Source organism: Pan troglodytes, chromosome 16 (genome assembly GCF_028858775.2).
Source record: "Pan troglodytes isolate AG18354 chromosome 16, NHGRI_mPanTro3-v2.0_pri, whole genome shotgun sequence".
NCBI classification, from domain to species: Eukaryota; Metazoa; Chordata; class Mammalia; order Primates; family Hominidae; genus Pan; species Pan troglodytes.
The window spans coordinates 74,635,332-74,660,599 of NC_072414.2; the positions used below are offsets into that span (position 1 = coordinate 74,635,332).

Here is a 25,268-nt window from a genome sequence, read left to right on the forward strand (position 1 = left end):
CTTAACGATCTCTAACGGCAGATAAGGTAGAGCTGGAGCTCTTACATGTGAATCAAAAGAAGGCACAATGTCTATAGTACTTTGTATACAAACAGCAAGATTTGAAGGCAATAAAGAATGCAAAAGTAAATTAGTATCTGTTATGTAAAATAAAGGAAATGTGACATTTTTACACTGGCATAGAGATCAGAATAATATGTGACTTAATACTGTGTTTTGAACATCTCAAAACACTTTGATTCTTATTTTTGGATTGTATGACATTTAAAAATTGCATGATAATAGAAAACTACTTCAGATACCCAAGCTTTTGACAAGGCTACGTATTTGTGTGATACTCAAATACCACTGGTGGGTATTCAAGAGATACAGCCCTTGGTTCTGATGTAGCCATGAAGTAGTCATGGGATTCTGCTTCTCAATGACCTCATCAGAAAGGTTAACCCCTGCCCTGCCAATCTCATGGGGCTGATGTGAGCTCAAATAAGATACCACATCTCCTAGACATGGAAGAGCTCTGTAAATTCTGATTTGCAGTTCCAACATAATGTAGGATTACTATTAATAAGCTTACTTTTAAAATGGCCTTATATTGATTTTATTTTTAAATGCTAAGTGCTGAGTAAAGGGGGAGTGTATATATGCTTAAACGTATTCTTGCTGGATCCAGTCATATCACACCTCTATGATAGTGATTGGGATGATACGGCGGTTGAATTTAAAAATTCCAACGTATATGTGAAAAACACATCTTAACATTTTTTAGTTTCTTTCCTAAAGAATCCTGTTGGAAACACATGCTTAGGAGAGGAATTTGAAAATATTTTCAAGAAAACTGGAATAGCCATTAAGAAGGTAGTGCAAAAATGAATACTGCATTTTTATTTTACTTACTTTACTGAAGGCTGTAACAAGGTTCCATCCTTGGTCCATGTATATGTGGCCTCACTGGGGGTAATAAGGTCACACAGTATATTGATGACCTCTGTCCTTTTTGTAATGTATACTGTATTTCCAATCCTGGAATTTATTGTTTTATTAAATGAAATTGAGGGAGGTTGGCTTTGCCTCATGAGAACAGGTCCTTTCGGCTTGAATGTCAGCTTGCCTGAGTTTTCTGCATGCGAGCTTTGGGACACACTCCCTGTTTCCCCTCTGAGCTGAGCAGCAGGAGGTGTCTCTTCCTGGATGCCCCGCCACTGCATGTGTGTTGGCTGTGCCTTGGCTAATTCGGCCACCAGCTGATATATCAGCTGGGACGCAAGATCATCGCTGACCTCTCCGGTTTCCATGAGCTGACTCATGTTTCTTATCAGCTCATCAAACTGGGCTGTATCCATGCTATATGCTCCTTGTTTAACTGCTGCTTCAAACTGCTTATTCTTCAACTCCCAGGAGTTGGTGCTTCCTGCAGAATTGCTGCAGTGGCCTAACAGAGCTCTCAAGAAAGGCTGGTTACTAATGTGGTCATCATCCAGATAAAGGTCATTTTTGTTATTCCACATTTGCCTCATTTTGTGCCATGTGACTCCCAAACTATTGGCTTCGCTGTGGTCCATCCCAGGATATTCCCTCATAGGTTCCCTGAGGGCTGGGCGTGCGATGAGCCGGTTGTCAGTACCAATGAGCTTGAGCACAACTGTTTCCTGTGCAGAGCCTGCAATGCACCGGTACACGCCGATGTCGGGGGCAGCAAGACCGTGGATTTTTAGTGAGCCTGACTTGGTGATGCCAAGCCGTTTGGAGTTCTGCAGGCAACGGCCATCCTTCTCCCACTGGATCAGAGATTTCTGGAATCGTCGCACTGGGCACTTAATAATCACGGATGCGTTGGGCAGCAAATAGGCTCTGCTACCAATGGTCAGGTTAATACGCTTCTCTTCCCTTGTCTGAATGTAGACTCTCTGGACACTGAGGATCTGCGGACCCTGCTCACCAAGTTTTGTCTTCATCTCTGATTTGATTTCTCCAAGAAAAAAAAAAAGAAAGAAAAGAAAATACAAATAAACATCTCAGAAATACAGACTTTTTGACAGTAATCTTTCAAGGCTGATACAGGCTAACAAACGTATCTTTTTTACTATTTTAAAACATTCAAGAATAAAACCATGAATAACATTATACATCCACAGATTGGGGTAAATTTCACAACTATCTAGTACTTTAGTGGCAAAGAATGCAAGTGTGAATGAGTTGCATGAAAATGTGTAAGTGATTTGATAAAACCCTGGTCTGGGGAGGCATGAGGTTAAATGATTTGGTGAAATGTAGGGAATAGTTATTTCTAGATTTGAGGAATATTTGTTCTAGGCCATGCTCATATAATGGCTCCATAAATACCCAGCCTCTGGGTACATGTTTCCATCAATAAGGGTCTGATATGTCAGGTCTCTACTATCTGGCAGAGAGGCCCTCTGGCTTAGAGCCATGGGTACCCCAAATCTGAGGGAGGAAGTGAGAGTGGGAATGTGAGCAAATGTATTTGAAGGGTCTGAAAGGAGGCTGAGGTTGGCCAGCTGCAGAATATAACCCAAATATGTCGATTAAATTGGCATGGGGGTCTGAAGAAGCAATGGGCAGCCGTGATCAAAAAAGAACAGGTGGCATAGGCAGTTTGAAGCCAGATAAACCTGAGTTTGAATCTTAGCTCTGCCACTTGGACAAATTCTTTCATCTCTCTGAGCCTCAGTTTCCTCACCTGTGAAATGTGAATAATGTTAGTGCTTTCATTGGGAGGGAAGTAAAAATTAAGTCAGATTGTTTATATCAAGTGCACAGCACAGTAGCGGGCACATAATGAGCTCTCATATATAACTGCTGTCACCACTGATCTGGTGACAAGGGCAGGTGCAGCCAATGCACAGCAGGGAAGACTAAGAGGGAACAGAGATGGGGTTGGCTTTGACTTGTTCCTGGGCATCGATTGGCTCCTCTTAATGGGCTAGGCCCAAAGACAATACTTCTCAGATCCTGTCCCCAAGAGAAGTATTTCTCTCCCTTGTTTCACCTGAGAGAAGGCTCAGTGTGTTCTGGGGTGATTCTGAGGTAGGCATGGGAGAAGGACAGTGATATGGGTGGAAGTCTGGATCCTCTTTGATGATGTATTTAGGTTCCTGAGCAGATTGTGGAGTGTAGGATGGATGGCTTGGAAGCACTAGTGAGTGGCAGAAGAGATACTGGACTAACATCAAGAATACCTCTGGATTTAGAAGGTCATGCAATGGGGACCTAATTTACCTTGGGGGACCCCAGTTACAGGTCCTCCTTGTTGTAGCACACGCTGGGAGAAGAAGCAGATTGAGACTTCTCTTTCATAGCCTTCTCAGGCCCTTGGCGCTGGCTACAGTGTGTTTACTGGTACCCTGAGAACTGAGAATAACTGAAGTCCTCTTGCACGCCTCATGAGCCCTTTGAAGTCTGGCTGCCTACTGGGGTTTTGTGGTGTCAACAGGTTCAGGGAAACAATGGAGGTGAACCCATAATTTCTGTGGTAGAGAATGTTCTCAGTGAAGGACATACATAATTTGTTTGTATACAAATTCCATACAGATGCAATTGGTAGGTCAGGCCTATTGATCTCAGGATGGGTCCAGGGTTCTGCTTGAAAATGCTCTGTCACATCATCTCTAAGTGGAGCTGGATGAACTGCCACATACATACTTTTACTTTTTGGGAGACAGAGTATCTACAAAGTATGTCAAATGGCCCCAGCCAGTTAAGCCATGTAAATTTCCCCTTATTTGGCTAGAATAAAATTTTGAACTTTCTACTGTTCAACAATCAAAAGCTGAAAAACATGTATGGAAGACTCCCTGGTAAATTTATAGTCAATCCATTACTATAGATAATATAGATGGTGTTCAAAATACTAAATCTTCACAGCAAGGGCTCAATCAACAGAATGTGTCTGGCCATAGCACTGGAATAGGGTCTTGGAGGCCTACTATGGTACGAAGTGTTAACCCCATAGTTGTTCGATTATGGACAAGTCAGGCGGTTACTGGCAGAGTGGCCTGAGCAGGTGAGAAATGCTCATGGGGTTCCGGCAGAGGCTGTTTACTAATATTTTTTTTTCTGACCATATTTCTGACCATGTCCATACTGGTATGTGCAGGTTCAATATCAACTCTGACCACAGATGCTCTAAAAAAAATGGCTCTCAAATTTTGCTATTTGTTAGAATCACCTGTTATTGTTAGTATTCACTAATCTCAGTATCCTGGGTCCCATCCCCAGAAATTCTGACTTACGGGGTGCAGCCAGGACATCAGAATTTTTTAAAGTTCCCCAGTTGACTGAAATGTGCAGCAAAGTTCGAGGACCATTACTCCAGCATGTACCATGAATTAAGCCAAAGCACTAGAGAAAGGCATTCCTGACCCTGTTTCTTTCACTGAAAGACAATTTGACAGGAAGCTGCTGGTCAAGAGGGAAGGGAAAGTAGGAAGCAGCATCTGTGTTGTCTGTGAGCACATTCTAGTCTTCACAATATCCAGCGTCTTCTGCAAGAGGATCATGGGAGGATTTCTTTCTGGTTTTAGCATCAGAAATCATTATACTTTCCTCTGAGTAATTAGCTCATTTCCTATCTAATGAATTCCTAAACTGCAATTGGCAAGGTTGCCTTTTTCAAGATGGATGTTAAAGCAAGTTTGGAGCCAAATTAGTGCCTACATGTAAAAGGAATATAAAATTCAAGACACAATCACATATTAATGTTGTTTGTTCTCCTTTTTTTATTACTCACCTGCTTCTATTTTTACTAATCGGATTGCATGTTATGAATACTTAGAAGTAGCCTATTGTAACAAGGCAAGGTATGCCTACCCGTGTAAGTATCATTATTATTTAAAAAGATCCAGGTGGACACTGTCTGGCTATGGGCCTTTCAGTGGTGGACAATATAAAAGATGGATGTGCACATGGATGGTTTTGTAACTCACTCTTTGCAAGCAGAGCATAAACTGTGTTCAGTCAAACTTTTGAATTAATACAACTGAGGAATGTGTGGAGATCGATTGTTTCAAGGTAGCAGTGGCTGCTACAGATTGGGTGGAAGCTTGAATGTTCTTGCTCTCACTGGGATGGTGCAGAAGCACACATGGGGAAACATCTGGCTAAACAGCTCAAGCTGGGGATGACCTGAGACTAACATGAAACCCACAAAGCATCCTGGTGCCCTGGGACCAGCAGGAAAGTGGGTTCCAGTGATGCTCAGTTCCACTGGTACCACATGTCCCTCAGCTGAGCTTGGGGCTTAAAGTTGATGGGATTCTGACTCCTTCTAAGGGAGGCCATGAAGCCTCAGGTGGTGGGCAGGGCATAGCCTTGGTGAAGAGCCTGCCCAAATGGTGGGGTGAACACAGAGGAGGCCCAGCTGCTCCCTGTGGCTGCATGCCCATTTACTGGAAGGCAGGCCTTGTGGCCCCAGATGGTCCCTTTCCCAACTCTGCTTTGGCCATTGCTCACACTGGGGTACGGGGCATTTTGACTGGCAGGTGTGCCTGGGGAGTAAACGGGGATTCCAGCCAGAGATCGGAATTCATGGGCTCTGCCAGGCTGCCAGGTTCCACAGTTTGAGCCACTTCCTTTCTTGGGGCTCCTGTGAGTTCCTTCAGAGCAATGCCTGGAACGTGGCATCATCAAACATAGTTCTTGGGCAAGAAACTGGTCTGGTTTGGGGTGACCTTCCTCTCTCATCTGGAGATGCCCCAAAACAGCAACACTGGCCAAGCCTGATTAGGCAGGGGCATCATGCACTCTGCAGACAGTGGCCAGGTACCGACTGCAGCACCCTCCTGAAGGGGCTGCTGGGCTGTGCAAGAGCATCAACCCATCCCTCCACCTCTCCCACTGTGCTAAATGTGAGAAATGCCACATTCTAGAAAATGAAATGAGCTTTCTTCTGTAAGTCCTGTCTCTGGGTCTTTGTGCAGTCTGCCACACCCAGTCAAGGCCAGTTCTGGGTGCCCAAGGCCATCTATGGCAATGACCTCAGCTCCTTGCTTGCTGGGTCCTGCCTTTACTCCAGTCATATCCTTGGCATGGCTTCAAGTCCTGGTGCCAGGCCAGGTTTCTACCCCAAGCCATCTGGCTGGATATTTCTGCATGGTCTTGGCAGCATTTGCTCTGGCCATGACACAGCATCAACACCTTCCTATTACCCTGCTGGAACCCTGGCCTCTCAGGAACCAGCCCTGAATATGGCTGCTGGGTTGGTGCTGGTTTCCACTCCTCCCAATAGGAGTAAAGATCTGAGAAGCTCATTTGAAGCTGTACCAAGAACCTGGGCAGATACTCTGGATTCTCTTCAGGCTTCTCTGAACACAGCGGGCTGAGAGGAGGCCACCAGGGATTGCTGTGGGTGGATTCCGAAATGAGCAGTGGAGGCCCCTGAGGCCCATGGAGGCCCGGCTACAGTAAATTCAGGTTGCTTCTGTGTTACTCTTCCACCAATTTCAGTCTGGCTTCTGCTCCCAACACCACACTAAATGTTACTTGGAAGAGACAACCAAGGGCCCCCTAGTGACAAATTCAATGCCTTCTCTTCAGTATTCATACTTGACCGTCTTAGGGCATGCGGTAACTTTAATCACTCACTTCATGAAGAAGTCTCTCCTCCCTAAGTTTTTTTTTTTTACCTTTTTTTTTCTGGTCCTTTCTGACCACCATTGCCTGTACCCAGCTGGCTGTTTCTACCCCTCAGGTGCCAATGCACAGCCACTATCTCTCTTGCTCTATGCTTTTCCTTGGATGATTTTGTAGTTTTAACTAACAACTCTAGGTTAATGCCTTCAAGTTTATCTGTCTAGCCTAGATCTCTTTCTGGAACTTCAGACCTAATTATCCACTTCTTACTGGAAATCTCTTCCAGGTCCCTCAAGTTTAAATGATCATAACCTAAACCAGCAGTCCCCAACCTTTCTGGCACCAGGTACTGGTTTCATAGAAAACAGTTTTTCCACAAACCAGTTGTGGGGGTGGGGATTGGGGGCTAGATGGTTTTGGGATGAAACTGTTCCACCTCAGATCATCAGGCATTAGATTTTCATAAGGAGCTGCAACCTAGATCCCTCACATGCGCAGTTCACAATAGGGTTTGTGTTCCCATGAGAAGCTAATGCCGCTGCTGATCTGACAGAAGGCAGAGCTCAGGTGGTAATGCCTGCTTGCCTCCTGCTCACCTCCTATTGTGCAGCTCAGTTCCCAACAGGGTATGGACCAGTATCCATCCATGGCTTGGGGGTTGGGGACCCCTGATCTAAACATGTTATATGCCCCCTACCCTATCCCATCCCAATTATTCTCCTCTTCTTATATTCCCCAAGTTAATGGCATCAACTTCTGCCAATTTACTCAAGCCAGGAACCAGGGAATCATCTAGATCATGGGTCCCCAACCCCCGAACCCCCTGTTAGGAATCAGGCCTCACAGCAGGAGGTGAGTAAGGCCAGTGAGCGAAGCTTCATCTGTATTTACAGCCGTTCCCCATCACTGCCATTACTGCCTGAACTCCGCCTCCTGTCAGATGAGTGGTGGCATTAGATTCTCATAGGAGCACAAACCCTATTGTGAACTATGCATGTGAGGGATCTAGGTTGCGGGCTCCTTATGAGAATCTAATGCCTAATGATGTGTCACTGTCTCTCATCATCCCCACATGGGACCATCTAGTTGCAGGAAAACAAGCTCAGGACTCTCACTGATTCTACATCATGGTGAGTTATATAACTATTTCATTACACATTACAATGTAATAATAATATAAAGAAAGTACACAATACATGTAATGTGCTAGAATCATCCCAAAACCATCCCCTATGACTGGTCCATGGAAAAACTGTCTTCCATGAAACTGGTCCCTGGTGCCAAAATGGCTGTAGACCACTGATCTAGATTTCCTCCTGTCCAATGGTGTGCTGGCCCTGCCTCTCCCTGAATCACAAGACAATGAGACTGCTAGCAACTATTCCCAACTCTGCATTCAATGACATCACATTGGTAGCTGGAAACCAGCTACGATGGGAGTATTTACACTATGGAAATAGGCGACCACAACAAATGATAGCTACCTCTCCCCACTCACCACCCTACTACCAAAGCCAGTTGTTCAATATTCACAAACCCACCACCGTCTCTGTCCTATAGCTCCCAATTCTCATCAGGCATCGGGAATTTAGACGACACATGTGAAACATCATTAGAATTCATCCCCATTGCTTCTACTCTCATGCTCTCTCACCAAGATATTGTCATATCCCCTTCACTAGACTCCCAGCCATACTCTCATATTTACCCAATATATCTATATAGCTCTTAGAGTAAATGAACTAAAATAAAACCTGACCAAGTCACTTCCTTCTTGGATACAATTTTAACTCCTTCACATGGAGTTCAAGAGTCTCTATAGCTAACTTTGCAAGCTCTCTCTTGAACCTATGTTCTAGTCCTATGGAATCTGCTGAAGTTCCCCCAAACTTACCACTCCATTTGACACCCCCTACTTTTATCCACACTGCTCTCCTTCCTCACATTCTTCTGTATCCACCCACATGTGGGCCCGATGAACAGATATGTCATTCAGAAGTCTGCTCAAGAGTTCCTCCTCTGTGAATTTCTTCCTGACCTCTGCCCATCCAGTGTCACTGACCACTGCCTTCTGTTTGTTGAATGAATTAAGGCAATGAATGAGTAAAAGAAAAAGTAACATGTACATCCTGGGACCCTGCAGGAAGTGCCGCCAGCCCAAGAGGGTGCTGGTGAGGTAGGCCTCTGCCTGGCTGGGTCTCTACGACTGTAGCTATGACAAGCAGGGATGGGTGTTACTGGAAGCAGCCAGAACTAGCAAAGCTAGAGGAGTTAGAGCAGGGGAGACCATATTCTAATGGTAAAGTCCAAGAGATGTGTAGGAGGCTGGAGAACTAAAGACGCAGGCTGGCCAGGTGCAGTGGCTCACGCCTGTAATCCCAGCACTTTGGGAGGCCAAGGCGGGCGGATCACAAGGTCAGGAGATCAAGACCATCCTGGCTAACATGGTGAAACCCCGTCTCTACTAAAAATACAAAAAAATTAGCCGGGCATGGTAGCAGGTGCCTGTAGTCCCAGCTACTCGGGAGGCTGAGGCAGGAGAATGGCGTGAACCTGGGAGGCAGAGCTTGCAGTGAGCTGAGATCGCGCCACTGCACTCCAGCCTAGGTGAGAGCGAGACTCCGTCTCAAAAAAAAAAAAAAAGACGCAGGCTGTGTGCCAGTACAAGGAGAGAGACCACAGGCGGGAGAGATGAGAGTAGATTTGAGATACCCCTGGGAAGGGGCTGAGGCATATTTTTCTTGACATTTCAATAAAATAGGGCATGCCTGGGTTCCTCTTCCCTAATCCATCCTGATCTCAGTACTTTGGGGAAAAATAAAAATTCTTTACCAAAGCTCAGGAACCCTAAAAGTCATAATTTAAAAAATCTAAAATCAAACACTACATATTTCTATTATTCTTTTCTTCAGATGCCTGATTGGAAACCAAGATAGGTAGATTTCTAACAGCACTTTGAGAATGAACCACATCTAACATATTTAAAAAGAATGTCCATGAATACAATTCATTCTGATAAACATGTTGGGGGATTATATAGAAAAAGACAAAACAGAACATCCAGAGGTGCTGTGTACCTACCCCACACAAGCTCATACCCTAATAGGCCAGAATATACAACACAACTTACTTATTACATTTTATCCTGTGTTAAACCTATAATAGAAATGAGATGAAAAGACCTTAAAAATAATCAATATTTTTGAGCTTTTAGTGTGTGCCTGGCATTGATTCGAAGCACTTTATAGGTATTAATTCATGATTCTCAGAACGGTCCCGTGAGGTAGGTATAAAGACTATTCTCATTTTACAGATGAGAAAACTGAGACCCACATAGGTTAAATAACTTGCTCAGTGTCACATGATGAGGTACTGGAAGAACTAGGATTTGAACTCAGGTGAGTTAGCTCAACCACAATGTCATATTACCCTTCAGACATTAAGTGCGACTGAGAAAGCTTACTGGGGAAGGTAGGGTTTGTGTTGACCCTTCAGGAGCAGGAAGAACTTCAGTCACTAGCTATGGGGACAGAAAGAATTTGAACAAGGGGACTGTGCAGGGATTGTTTGGGGAGAAGCAGGTGGTGGGTGTCATTGGACTATAGGGTGTGCTGTTGGCCTCTAGGGGGAGCAGAAGACATCTTTCCCACCTGACTTGGACCTGCTGCACACCAAAATGGTCAGAGCCAAGAAAAATTACCCCTCCAAAGAGGATGGGTTTTACTTAAACCCAAGGCACCGATTAGGACACATTTTCTAGAATTGAAACCTTGGTAGAAAATAAAGTTCACAGCACTACTGGGCCTGATTTTCCTGTCTACGGACCCCCTTCCATAATGGATGGAGTAGATCATACATTTCTAATCTGAGGAGGAGAGGGGGTAGATTTGAGGTGAAACAGAGAGGAAAATCACGACATTATGCCACTTTAGCCTTGATATTCCTAATGGAATGAAAGACAAGTTCATTGATAGAGAAATGGGTCAGTACAGTAGTTAGGAAATAGTTGCTATGGTGAATTTCTAGGGCATTCTTAGAAAATAGGGCACAAAGCCATTATTGCTCCTCTAAAATAGCATAAATATGAAACATATCAAATTAGCACGGTGATATTATTTTCTTTAGGAAATCCTAGTGGCTCAGGCTAGGGAACCAACCCACCAACAAACAAATCACTTGAAAGGTAATACCAGGGTTGAAGCTGAGCAGGGGTCAGTACAGGAGGTTAATGAAAGGTATAAAGATTTGGCTATAGAGTTGGTTAAGTGGAGACCTAAGGAATGCCGGCTAAGGTTTCTAGTGCAAGAGCAGAAACTGGGGATAATAAGGAGATATGGAAGAACTAGAGGTCATGGTGAGGCACTAACTAAATAAGCAGGAGTGAGTTGAGGGTAAGGCAGAACAAGAAGCTAATTCTGAGTGCCAAGTAGTGAGGAAGTCTAAGCGGTTACCATGCCAAGGTGATGGGGTCAGTGGAATTGATGAGGTTGGGAAACTGGGATATCAGGTGTTAGAAAGGTCATCATCACAGATATTGGTTGTCTTGGATGTTAGGAAATGTTGGAGAGAAATCATGGTCCTGGTGGTGGTGTGTCCTGAAGAAGGGTGAAGAGTGTCTTGTAGGGTCTGCACATGGTGCCTTTGAAGGTATGAGACGGGGCAATCTACGTGCTAAGTGTGTGAAGACAGCAGGGAAACGGTGTAGAGAGGATAAGAGAATGCCAACCTCATCTCTTGCTCTGTCATATGGTGGTGAAGAGGATGCTATGTGAAAGTGTAGAAGCAGAACCTAAATTTCAGCAAGCAAGGGCTAGTGATCAAAGATTATGGAGTGAGGCGAGGCTACAGCTGAAGTGGGGGCCCAACTCAGGGTGCGTTGGCTGTGCTGGGAGCATGCATTCCTGTCTCTTGTCTACCTTCATGACCTACATGTTTGGCAGGCAGGAGTCGGGTGGAGTAAAGAAAAAATATTACTGTCTTTTTTTCTTGTGTTTTTTCTTTCTCCCTACAACTTGTAATTTTCTCTGCTCCTCAATGCATGCCAAAATAATTTATAATTTCATCTTGTACCACATTGGATGCCATAATAACCACGATGTATTTCCACATGCTATTCTGTTATTATTTTAGAGGAAGCTGCCAGTATCACTTTAATTTCACTCTCCTCTAAGGCAGTTTTTACAGTCTAGCCACACTGCTATGCAACCATCCGCAATTAATAAAAATCAGATAGAGAGGCAACTTGAACGAAGCATGATAGTACGCCATATGCTACAGACACTCCTGAATTCCAGGAGACTTTACAACTTGGAATCTCAAGTTTTTGGACTCAAGATTTTGGAAATGTGTTCCTCAGGAAAAAAATGTTAATGTTGTCCATGAATCAGCATAGAGAGGCAGCTAAAAACGTGGGCTAAAGAATCAGACAGACTTGTGGTCAAGCAGTTCAGCTGGCAGCCAGGGAGCCTTAGGCAAGTCTCATGCCTTTTCTATGTCTTGGGTTTCTCATCTCCAAATGGAGATAGTATCTGCCTCACAATGTTGTTCGGGGGACTAAATGAGATAATGTATGCAAATAACTCCACATAGTAATTGCTCAATAAATGTCACTACTTAAAAAAAACTTAATTATTTGTCTTATTTTGTTTTGTGAGTTTCTCCAGGAAAGGTGTTGGTAAACTGAAGTTTTATATATATGTTATATATCATATATATAACATATATAAAACATATATGACATATATATAAAAGACATATATATATATGTTTTCCTCTCCTAAGCAGCATTAAAATAAGAATAGTTCATTTTTAATTTTTTTCCTTACCAAAAGTTCAGGAGGGTAACTGATATAATAAATGTTATTTTACAGGTGAGTAATTAAAGATAGTGAAAAAGTGGTAAATGAACTCCAAAGCTGTTATTTCCACTACGCCTCTTCCCTACCTCCCTTCCCAACCTCCTCACCACCGCTCTGCTGCCTGCTTGTCAATTGCTGTCATGGCCGCCCTCAGCTTACATGTTTTAACACATAACTCTTTTTCTTTCTTTCTTTCTTTTTTTTTTTTAAGACAGAGTCTCACACTCTGTCGCCCAGGCTGGAGCGCAATGGCGCAATCTCAGCTCACTGCAACCTCCGCCTCCCAGGTTCAAGCGATTCTCCTGCCTCAGCCTCTCGAGTAGCTGGGACTACAGGAGTGTGCCACCACGCCCGGCTAATTTTTTGTATTTTTAGTAGAGACGGGGTTTAACCGTGTTAGCCAGGATGGTCTGGATCTCCTGACCTCATGATCCACCCACCTCAGTCTCTCAAAGTGCTGGGATTACAGGCGTGAGCCACTGCGCCCGGCCCACATAACTCTTATATGAAACATACATATTCATGTGTAAACATATATTCTATCATGTACACTGAAAATAACAGATGAATGCTACATGCATATTAGCTTTGGCTATAATGAAGCCATAATATGAACTCTTTATAGTAAGCTCATTATTTATAATTAATTGAGGTGTACAAACTGCCATTTTTAAATCAAAGTTCTTTCATGTTTTTATCCTTGCCAATTTTAGATTATACACAAGAAAAAATACTTGAATGCTTAAAAATACGTAGCTCTCCTACTTTTAATTAAGTCCAAATGCATTCCCAGCAAAGTGAACCAGGAGGTATTTTGGCTTAACTTCTACATGGAACACTCCTGAACTCTAAGCAGAAGGAATTATGGTAAAGTAGAGGACATAAATCCAAATAAGGAAGCCTAAAAGATGCATTTGTTAAGTGGGCGGACATTTCTTAAAACAGACTTTTCTTAGAACTATATCTTGGTCTTCCATGTTCTACTGATCGCTGCCGAAAACAACACTGAGTTCAGCTTGAGTTGCCTTACCCACAGATTAGAAATCTGTTGACGTATGGAAAATAAAGACATCGGGACAAAATGAACAGAATCAGCATATCTTGGTGAAGCGCAGACACCGCATACTTACTACTGCACTCAGGCATCTGGCAAGATCTTACAAGAGGGAGCCCTGGTAGATCCCTGCACATCATCTCACTGAGGGGGACGCGCCGACCTTTGGCTGTCAGCCTTTGACACACCTGCTTTCTTCTCTGGATTCCAACACCACAACTGACAGAACACTGAAATGAGAGTTGTGCAACAGAGTCAAATGGAGCATGAGCAGGCAGACCCAGCCAACAACAGCAAAGTCTCCAAGGGTGAAACAAGAGGAAATTTTCAGTACGGATGTGCCAAGAAGAAAGCCATTTCCTAGGCTTGAACATCTTTTATGTCATGGAGAGTTTCTTCCTCCTCTCCTCCCCTTCCCTCCCCTCCTCCCCTTCCCTCCCCTCCCTTCTCTTCCTTTCTTTCTTTCTCTTTTTCCTTCAGTCATGTCCTCTCTACCGCCCTCCCCCTCCTTCCATCTCACTCTTTCTTTTGGAGATAGTAATTTCCAGTAATTTATTATCGTGGGTTTTTTTGGCATTGCAATTAATATCTAATTTATTTTTTAGCCATTCATTTTTTATTTTCATTTTTAAAATTTGACCCTTTTAATAGTTTTGTTGAGGTATAATTGATATACAAAGAACTACACATGTCTAATGTGTACAATGTGATGGGTTTGGGCTTAATGCAAACACCATGTGACACCATTACCACAATCGGAGTAACAGACATATCCAACACTTTCCGAAGTTCCCTTTTGTTTTTTGTTTGTTTTGTTTTGTTTATTTATGACTAGAACACTTCACATAAGATCTACCTTCTTAATAAATTTTGAATTGCACACTATCTATTGTTAACTGTGCCTATAGGCACTATGTCTTCCTGCAGATCTCTAGAACTTATTCAGCTAGTATAATTGAAACTTTATAACCATTTAACAACTCCCCATGTTCCCCATTCCCCCAGTATGGGGAAACCACTATTGTATTCTATGCTTCTATGAGTTTGACAATTTTAGATACCTTATGTAATGGAATCATGCAACATTTGTTTTTCCCTAACTGGCTTATTTCACTTAGCATAATGTCCTCTAGGTTCATCCATCTTGCAACAAATGGCAGGGTTTCCTACATTTTTAAGGCTGTAAAATATTTCATTGTATGTATATACAGTACCATAATTTCTTTATCCATTCATCTGCCTATGGGCATGTCCATTGTTTGTTTGTTTGTTTTTTGAGATGGATTCTTGCTCTGTCACCCAGGCTAGAGTGCAGTGGCATGATCTCAGCTCACTGCAATCTCTGCCTCTCAGATTCAAGCGATTCTCCTGCCTCATCCTCCCAAGTAGCTGGGATTACAGGCGCCCACCACTGCACCCTGCTACTTTTTGTATTTTTAGTAGAGATGGGGTTTTATCATCTTGGCCAGGCTGGTCTCAAACTCCTGACCTCGTGATCCACCTGCCTCGGCCTCCCAAAGTGCTGGGATAATAGGCGTGAGAAACCACGGCCGGCCTTTTTAAAATTATTATACTTTAAGTTCTGGGATACATGTGTAGAATGTGCAGGTTTGTTATATAGGTACACATGTGCCATGGTGGTTTGCTGCACCCATCAACCCGTCATCTACATTAGGTGTTTCTTCTAATGCTATCCCTCCCCTAGCCCCCCACCCCCTGACAGGCCCCAGTGTGTGATGTTCCCCTTCCTGTGTCCATGTGTTCTCATTGTTCAACTCCCACTTAAGAGTGAGAATGTGCAGTGTTTGGTTTTCTGTTCCTGTGTTAGTTTGCTGAGAATGATGGTCTCCAGTTTCATCCATGTCCCGACAAAGGACATGAACTCATCCTTTTTTGTGGCTGCATAGTACTCCATGGTGTTCCACATTTTCTTTATCCAGTCTATTATTGATGGGCATTCGGGTTGGTTCCAAGTCTTTGCTATTGTGAACAGTGCTGCAATAAACATATGTGTGCATGTGTCATAGTAGAATGATTTCCAATCCTTTGGGTATATACCCAGTTATGGGATTGCTGGATCAAATGGTATTTCTGGTTCTAGATCCTTGAGGAATTGCCACACTGACTTACACAATGGTTGAATTAATTTACACTCCCACCAACAGTGTAAAAGCACTCCTATTTCTCCATATCCTCTCCAGCATCTGTTGTTTCCTGGCTTTTTAATGATCGCCATTCTAACTGGTGTGAGGTGGTATCTCATTGTGGTTTTGATTTGCATTTCTCTAATGAGCTTTTTTTCATATGTTTTTTGGCCACATAAATGTCTCCTTTGGAGAAGTATCTGTTCATATCCTTCACCCACTTTTTGATGGAGTTTTTTCTTGTAAATTTGTTTAAGTTCCTTGTAGATTCTGGATATTAGCCCTTTGACATATGGATAGATTGCAAAATTTTTCTCCCATTCTGTAGGTTGCCTGTTAGTCTGATGATAGTTTCTTTTGCTGTGCAGAAGCTCTTCAGTTTAATTAGATCCCATTTGTCAAATTTGGCTTTTGTTGCCATTGTTTTTGGTATTTTAGTCATGAAGTCTTTGCCCATGCCTATGTCCTGAATGGCACTGCCTAGTTTTTCTTATAGGGCTTTTATGTTTTTAGGTCTTATGTTTAAGTCTTTAATACATCTTGAGTCAATTTTTGTATAAGGTGTAAGGAAGGGGTCCAGTTTCAGTTTTCTGCATATGGATAGCCAGTTATCCCAATACCATTTATTAAATAGGGAATCTTTTCCCCATTGCTTGTTTCTGTCATGTTTGTCAAAGATCAGATGGTTGTAGATGTGTGGCATGATTTCTGAGGCCTCTGTTCTGTTCCATTGGTCTATATATCTGTTTTGGTACCAGTACCATACTGTTTTGGTTTCTGTAGCCTTGTAGTATAGTTTGAAGTCAGGTAGCATGATGCCTCCAGCTTTGTTCTTTTTGCTTAGGATTTTCTTGGCTATACAGGCTCTTTTTTGGTTCCATATGAAATTTAAAGTAGTTTTTTCTAATTCTGCGAAGAAAGTCAAAGGTAGCTTGATGGAGATACCATTGAATCTATAAATTACTTTCAGCAGTATGGCCATTTTCACAATATTGATTCTTCCTATCCATGAACATGGAATGTTTTTCCATTTGTTTGTGTCCTCTCTTATTTCCTTGAGCAGTAGTTTGTATGTAGTTCTCCTTGAAGAGGTCCTTCGCATCCTTGTAAGCTGTATTCCTAGGTACTTTATTCTCTTTGTAGCAATTGTGAATGGGAGCTCACTCATGATTTGGCTCTCTGTTTGTCTATTATTGGTGTATAGGAATGCTTGTGATTTTTGCACATTGATTTTGTATCCTGAGACTTTGCTGAAGTTGCTTATCAGCATAAGGAGATTTTGGGCTAAGACGATGGGGTTTTCTAAGTATATAATTATGTCATCTGCAAACAGAGACAATTTGACTTCCTCTCTTCCTATTTGAATACCATTTATTACTTTCTCTTGCCTGGTTGCCCTGGCCAGAATTTCCAATACTATGTTAAATAAGAGCGGTGAGAGAGGGCGTCCTTGTCCTGGGCCAGTTTTCAAAGGGAATGCTTCCAGCTTTTGCCCATTCAGTATATTGGCTGTGGGTTTATCATAAATAGCTCTTATTATTTTGAGATACATTTCATCAATACCTAGTTTATTGAGAGTTTTTAGCATGAAGGGGTGTTGAATTTTATCAAAGGCCTTTTCTGCATCTATTGAGATAATCATGTGGTTTTTGTAATTGGTTCTGTTTATGTGATGGATTATGTTTATTGATTTGCGTATGTTGAACCAGCCTTGCATCCCAGGGAGGAAGCCGACTTGATCGTGGTGGATAATCTTTTTGATGTGCTGCTGGATTCAGTTTGCCAGTATTTTATTGAAGATTTTCGCATTCATGTTCATCAGGGATATTGGCCTGAAATTTTCTTTTTTTGTTGTTGTGTTTCTGCCAGGTTTTGGTATCAGGATGATGCTGTCCTCATAAAATGAGTTAGGGAGGAGTCCCTCTTTTTCTATTGTTTGGAATAGTTTCAGAAGGAATGGTACCAAGCTCCTCTTTGTACCTCTGGTGGAATTCAGCTGTGAATCTGTCTGATCCTGGGCTTTTTGTGGTTGGTAGGCTATTAATTACTGTCTCAATTTCAGAACTTCTTATTGGTCTATTCAGGAATTTGACTTCTTCCTGGTTTAGTCTTGGGAGGGTGTATGTGTCCAGGAATTTATCCATTTCTTCTAAATTTTCTAGCTTATTTGCGTAGAGGTGTTTATAGTATTCTCTGATGATAGTTTGTATTTCTGTGGGATCAATGGTGATTTTATCATTTTTTATTGTGTCTATTTGATTGTGTTCTCTTTTCTTCTTTATTAGTCTGGCTAGCTGTCTATGTATTTTGCGAATCTTTTCAAAATACCAGCTCCGGGATTCATTGATATTTTTGAAGAGTTTTTCGTGTCTCTATCTCTCTCAGTTCTGCTCTGATCTTAGTTATTTCTTGTCTTCTGCTAGCTTTTGAATTTGTTTGCTCTTGCTTCTCTAGTTCTTTTAATTGTGATGTTAGGGTGTCAATTTTAGACTTTTCTGCTTTCTCCTATGGCCATTTAGTGCTATAAATTTCTCTCTAAACACTGCTTTAGCTGTGTCCCAGAGATTCTGGTACATTGTGTCTTTGTTCTTATTGGTTTCAAATAACGTATTTATTTCTGCCTTAATTTTGTTATTCACCCAGTAGTCATTCAGGAGCAGGTTCTTCAGTTTCCATGTAGTTGTGCAGTTTTGAGTGAGTGTCTTAATCGTGAGTTCTAATTTGATTGCACTGTGGTCTGAGAGACTGTTTGTTAAAATTTCCACTCTTTTGTATTTGCTGAGGAGTGTTTTACTTCCAAGTATGTGGTCAATTTCAGAATAAGTGTGATATGGTGCTGAGAAGAATGTATATTCTATTGATTTGGGGTGGAGAGTTCTGTAGATGTCTATTAGGTCCACTTGGTCCAGAGCTGAGTTCAAGTCCTGAATATCCTTGTTAATTTTCTGTCTGTTGATCTAATGTTGACAGTAGGGTGTTAAAGTCTCCCACTATTATTGTGTGGGAGTCCAAGTCTCTTTGTAGGTCTCTAAGAACTTGCTTTATGAATCTGGGTGCTCCTGTATTGGGTGCATGTATATTTAGGACAGTTAGCTCTTCTTGTTGCATTGATCTCTTTACCATTATGTAATACCCTTCTTTGTCTTTTTTGATCTTTGTTGGTTTAAAGTCTGTTTTATCAGAGACTAGGATTGCAACCCCTGCTTTTTTTTTTTTTTTTTTTTTTTTGCTTTCCATTTGCTTGGTAAATATTCCTCCATCCCTTTGTTTTGAGCTTATGTGTGTCTTTGCACATGAGATGGGTCTCCTGAATAAAGCACACCTATGGGTCTTAACTCTTGATCCAATTTGCCAGTCTGTGTCTTTTAATTGGGGCATTTAGCCCATTTACATTTAATGTTAACATTGTTATGTGTGAATTTAATCCTGTCATGATGATGCTAGCTGGTTATTTTGACTGTTAGTTGATGCAGTTTCTTCATAGTGTCAATGGTCTTTACAATTTGGTATGTTTTTGCAGTGGCTGGTACCGGTTGTTCCTTTCCATGTTTAGTGCTTCCTTCCTTCAGGAGCTCTTGTAAGGCAGGCCTGGTGGTGACAAAATCTCTCAGCATTGCTTGCCTGTAAAGGATTTTATTTCTCCTTTGCTTATGAAGCTTAGGTTGGCTGGATATGAAATTCTGGGTTGAAAATTCTTTTCTTTAAGAATGTTGAATATTGGCCCCATTCTCTTCTGGCTTGTAGGGTTTCTGCAGAGAGATCCACTGTTAGTCTGATGAGCTTCCGTTTGTGGGTAACCCAATCTTTCTCTCTGGCTGCCCTTAACATTTTTTCCTTCATTTCAATCATGGTAAATCTGACAATTATGTGTCTTGGGGTTGTTCTTCTTGAGGAGTATCTTTGTGGTATTCTCTGTATTTCCTGAATTTGAATGTTGGCCTTTCTTGCTATGTTGGAGAAGTTCTCCTTGATAATATCCTGAAGAGTGTTTTCCAACTTGGTTCCATTCTCCCCTCACTTTCAGGTACACCAAACAAACGTAGGTTTGGTCTTTTCACATAGTCCCATGTTTCTTGGAGGCTTTGTTTTTTCCTTTTCATTCTTTTTTCTCTAATCTTCTCTTCATGCTTATTTCATTAAGTTCATCTTCAATCTCTGATATCCTTGTTCTGCTTGAGCAATTTGGTTATTGATACTTGTGTATGCTTCATGAAGTTCTCGTGCTGTTTTTTTCAGCTCCATTAGGTAATTTTTGTTCTTCTCTAAACTGGTTATTCTAGTTAGCAATTCCTCTAACCCTTTTTCAAGGTTCTTAGCTTCCTTGCATTGGGTTAGAACATGCTCCTTTAACTTGGAGGAATTTGTTATTACTGACCTTCTGAAGCCTACTTCTGTCAATTTGTCAAATTCCTTCTCTGTCCAGTTTTGTTCCCTTGCTGGCAAGGAGTTGTGACACTTTGCAGGTGAAGAGGTGTTCTGGTTTTTGGAATTTTCAGCCTTTTTGTGCTGGTTTTTCCACATCTTTGTGAATTTATCTACCTCTGGTCTTTGATGGTCTTTTGATGACCTTCAGGTGGGGTTTCTGGGGTTTCTGTGTGGACATCCTTTTTGTTGATGTTGATGTTATTCCTCTCTGTTTGTTAATTTTCCTTTTAATAGTCAGGCTCCTCTGCTGCAGGTCTGCTGGCGTTTGCTGGATGTCCACTCCAGGCCTGGTTTGCCTGAGTATCACCAGCAGATGCTGCAGAACAGCAAAGATTGCTGCCTGTTCCTTCCTCTGGAAGCTTCGTCCCAGAGGGGCACCTGCCAGATGCCAGCCAGAACTCTCCTGTATGAAGTGTCTGTCAGCCCCTACTGAGAGGTGCCTCCCCATCAGGAGGTGCAGGGGTCAGGGACCCACTTGAGGAGGCAGTCTATCCCTTAGCAGAGCTTGAGCGCTGTGCTGGGAGATCTGCTGCTCTCTTCAGAGCCAGCAGGCAGGAACATTTAAGTCTGCTGAAGCTGCGCCCACAGCTGCCCCTTCCTCCAGGTACTCTGTCCCAGGGAGATGGGAGTTTTATCTATAAGACCCTGACTGTGGCTGCTGCCTTGCTTCCAGAGATGCCCTGCCCAGAAGGGAGGAATCTAGAGAAGCAGTCTGGCTACAGTGGCTTTGCCAAGCTGTGGTGGGCTCCACCCAGTTTGAACTTCCCAGAGGCTTTGTTTACACTGTGAGGGGTAAGCTGCCTACTCAAGCCTCAGTAATGGTGGACGCCCCTTCCCCCACCAAGCTGGAGCATCCCAGGTCAACTTTGCACTGCTGTGCTGGCAGCGAGAATTTCAAGCCAGTAGATCTCAGCTTGCTGGGCTCTGTGGGGGTAGGATCTGCTGAGCTAGACCACTTGGGTCCCTGGCTTCAGCCCCCTTTCCAGGGGAGTGAACGGTTCTGTCTCACTGGTGTTACAGGCACCACTGAGGTATGAAAAAAACCTCCTGCAGCTAGCTTGATGTCTGCCCAAATGGCTGGCCAGTTTCGTGCTTGAAACCCATGGGCCCTGGTGGTGTAGGCACCCGCGGGAATCTCCTGGTTTGTGGGTTGTAAAGACCATGGGAAAAGTGTAGTACCTGGGCTAGAGTGCACCATTCCTCACAGCACAGTCCCTCACGGCTTCCCTTGGCTAGGGGAGGGAGTTCCCTGACCTCTTGCACTTCCCAGGTAAGGAGACACCCCACCATGCTTCAGCTGGCCCTCCATGGGCTGCACCCACTGTCTAACCAGTCCCAATGAGATGAGCCAGTACCTCTGTTGGACATACAGAAATCACCTGCCTTCTGTGTTGATCTCACTGGGAGCTGCAGATCAGAGCTGTTCCTATTTGGCCATCTTGCCAGCCATGGCTGATTTTGATTTTACAATACTCATTACCAAGTATCCAAGAAATACAAATGTATAAAAAGGAAAGTTTTTTAAAAATCACCCAAACTGCCATATATAGAGTAACATGAATAGTGATAATCAGTGTGTATACATGCAATTTCAACTTAAAAATTTAATGCAATTTTATTAGGTATATTAGAAAAAAAAGACGTTAAAGTAAAATTAGAGTTGTTGAATGTTTGATATTTTTTAAACCATGATTAATTCCCAAAAGAACACTCTAAAGTTAATAAAGAAGATTAAATAAACCAACAAGAGATTTGGATAGTTATTTTTAATGACAATTTGACTTAGGAGAGTATTTATGGACTTGCTACTAAGAAGGATGAGGAAATAAGCACACTTACATTTCCTCTACTGTATTAGTCCAATCTCATGTTGTTAATAAAGACATACCCAAGACTGGGTAAGTTATAAAGGAAAGAGGTTTAATAGACTCAGTTCCACGTGGCTGCGGAAGCCTCACAATCATGGCAGAAGACAAAGGAAGGGCAAAGAGATGTCTTACATGGCAGCAGGCAAGAGAGAATGAGAGCCAAGCAAAAAGGGAAACCCCTTATAAAATCATCAGATCTCGTGAGACTCATTTACCACCATGAGAACAGTATGAGAGAAACTGCCCCCATGATTCAATTATCTCCAACTGGGTCCCTCCCACAACACATGGGAATTATGGGAGCTACAATTCAAGATGAGATTTGGGTGGGGACACAGCCAAACTATATCATCTACCTCATCTCTCCAAATTTCAATTAGTTTTCATTTTATTATTTAGATAATGTCAAGATTTCTGATATTTATGTTATGTTCTATAATATAATTGTTAGTTGATTAGTCTTAATCCTACACAAATGAATTCATTACTCATCTCCCACCTTTTTTACCAGGATCTATGCATTCCTGGATTCTCTGTTTTGAGTCATCTCTGTATCTCATCTTGGCCCTACAGCTTTTTCAAGGGCTTATCAGACAGTATTCTCTGACTGCCTCTCTGCTGTCTCTCTACATGAAGAACACAGGATGAAGAGGAAATCCTTGAGTGATGCTTGCTTTTCTTTAGAATTGTGTAGATCCTGCTCCATTGTCCTCTTGCATTGAGTGCTCCTATGAAGATGAGAATTTTTAGTTTATTTGGTTGACTTTCTGTTCAAAGGGGGTTTTGCTTTATCCATGAGGTTCAGCATCTTACACAGGCTTAGTGGCGCATGCTGTGCTATTATGACTTGTAGATAGAAGCTTTTATTAAAGGGAATTAATTCCCCTTATTTTCTCTCTGAATACTTTTCTGTTCCATGTGTTTTGTTCTTCTCAACAAATACTAATTGTGTTTATATTTGATCTCCTTTGTCTGTCTTCCATATCCCTTATAGCCACTACAAACCAATTTTACATCTTTGTTCTTTTCCATATAATTTTATATGACTTATTCCAGTCTGTATCCCATCTCCCTTTATTTCCAGTCATTTCCTTTATTTTCTTAAGTTGTTGCTTGTAATGTAAGTTTTGTGTTTGCTATTTTTGTATCTGCCATTTAAAAATTTTTCTTTCTTCCTGACTGTTCCAGTTGTCTTTCCATCTCCTTCTGTTGTCTTATAGTCTCTTTTTTTAACTCAAACCTCACTTTAAAGCCACTTTTTCCCTAGACATCAAGACTATAACTTCCTTGGAAGTATAGAACCTATCTGTCTCAACTTTTCTCTGGGGAAAATCTCTGTTATGTTATCCATGTGACTCTTGCTTTATGCTCCATTCCCCATCCCATGACTTCCTCCCTCCCTTTTGATTTTTCCCCCTAGTTTTGGTGCATAGATATTATGCTGGTGCTTTGAATACAGCTGGTTGTTTGTGAGTAACACGGGTGGGAGAAACGAGCTAGGAGACTTTACATCCATTTGTTGTCTTCAACATTCTGTCACCAAATCTCTTATTTCCTCTACCCACATCTCCTTTCAGATTTTCGAATTTGAATAGTTGATGAGACAAATAAAAGAGCCTCTTAAATAACTGGCTTACTGTGTAATAATCCAGCAATTGCTGCCCCTCCCCCCTCCTTCTTTCATACCACTTCATCTCTGGCAGCCTTCCTTGGCAAGGAGGCATAAAAATATGCCTTCTCCCTCAGCTCTGTCTCCCATCATGGTTCTGCAAGGGACATCCTCAGTTTTTTTTCCGAGGTACTTCATGATCCAGGATCTAGTCTCTGTCATCAAAGAACTAGAACAGGCCTTTCAGGACTGCCACATTTACTCCTAGGGAAATCTATATCCTGCTCGGCGCCTGAGGAAATATTTGTAAGCTCTCAGCCTTCCCCCTCATTCTGGTCCAGATTTTATGGTCTTTGGCAGGTGTGTTTCATAATTTATAGTTTGGGATTATGGCCATTTCATTGTTCATTGAAGACACAGTGTTCCTTCTCTTTCATTCTTTTAGTGGGTTTTTTGTTGGGTTTCAAAGGAGGAAAATGGAATTTTTAAAAATGCCTTTAGTGACATCTTTTAACAGAAAGCCCTAATTATTATTATTTTTCAGTGTAGACAAAAGCTTTTTGTAAGCTTTTGAATAAATATTTTTAAATTACCATTACCATATTATCACTTTTTTAACAAGTCAAAACATCATCTAGGAGTTTCTCACATAATAAAAATGAATGTCAGCTTTTTATTAAACTACTATGTGAGTTACTTTTGTTCATATAAAAGTGGTTAAATAACTGCCAATTGCTACTCAGAAGACATTTCTAATGATACATATTTGACTTTTTCTCCCCCTCCTGAATGGAAGGATGGTTTGTAAACCCTTTTTTCTGGACCAAAGTCTTCTGTGACTGTGTGTCTGCTAAGTTAAAGTAAGCATGCCATCAGAGAATGTCCACAACTCACAGAGAGAGGAGATGTCATAATCAGTGCCATTAATTATCATTCACAAAGCAGCAACTTTATGCCAAAGCTTCTCATGGTTTCTTCTATAGACATCTGGTGGATTCCTCAGGAATTGCTCATGGGAACAATATACATTGAGTTCTTGCATCTTCAAAACTATTTGCCTGTGGCCTTTAAACTCGAAAGTCAGTTTGGCAGGATATAAAATCTTTGGCTCACACTTTCTTTCCTTCAGTATCTTAAATATGTGGCTCCACTGTTTTCTAGTATGAAGTGGTATTGTTGAGAAGTCTAGCGTCAGTTTGATTTTCTTTCCCTAATAAGTGACTTGATTCTTTTGCATAGATGCACAAATATATTTTTATCTTTTAGTAGAATATGTCCTTTTTTTTGAGATGGATTCTTGCTCTGTTGGCACAATCTCAGCTCATTGCAAACTCTGCCTCCTGGGTTCAAGTGATTCTCCTGCCTCAGCCTCCCGAGTAACTGAGATTACAGGAGTGTGCCATTAAGCCCGGCTAATTTTTGTATTTTTTTTAGTACAGACAGGGTTTCACCATGTTGGCCAGGCTGGTCTTGAACTCCTGGCCTCAAGTGATCCACCCACCTTGGCCTCCCAAAGTGTTGGGATTACAGGCTTGAGCCACTGCACTCAGCTGAGTATGTCTTGATATTGACCATTCTGGGTCAGTTTTCCCAGGTATATAGAGTGCCCTTTCAATATGGCAATTTGAGCCATTTATAGTTTTGTTCTGTTATGATTTTTGGTGGTTTTCTTTTCCTGGGACTCTATATTCATTGAATTTTATTTCCTTGTCTTTTATATAT

The 25,268-nt window shown here is 42.0% G+C and overlaps 1 protein-coding gene across 7 annotated transcripts in view; it reads right to left on the reverse strand.

The window, feature by feature from the left end:
* The window catches only part of ADAMTSL3 (ADAMTS like 3), a 390,466-nt gene that overhangs the window by 60,638 nt on the left and 304,560 nt on the right, over window positions 1–25,268 (reverse strand). For all 7 annotated transcript variants that reach the window (XM_009429726.5, XM_016927318.4, XM_024349337.3 and 4 more), the window contains 2 exons: window positions 13,577–13,730; window positions 895–1,966 (listed from right to left, as the gene is read on the reverse strand). In XM_009429726.5, coding sequence (XP_009428001.4) covers window positions 895–1,966; window positions 13,577–13,730 — 1,226 coding nt within the window. The remainder of the gene's footprint in view (window positions 1–894; window positions 1,967–13,576; window positions 13,731–25,268) is intronic.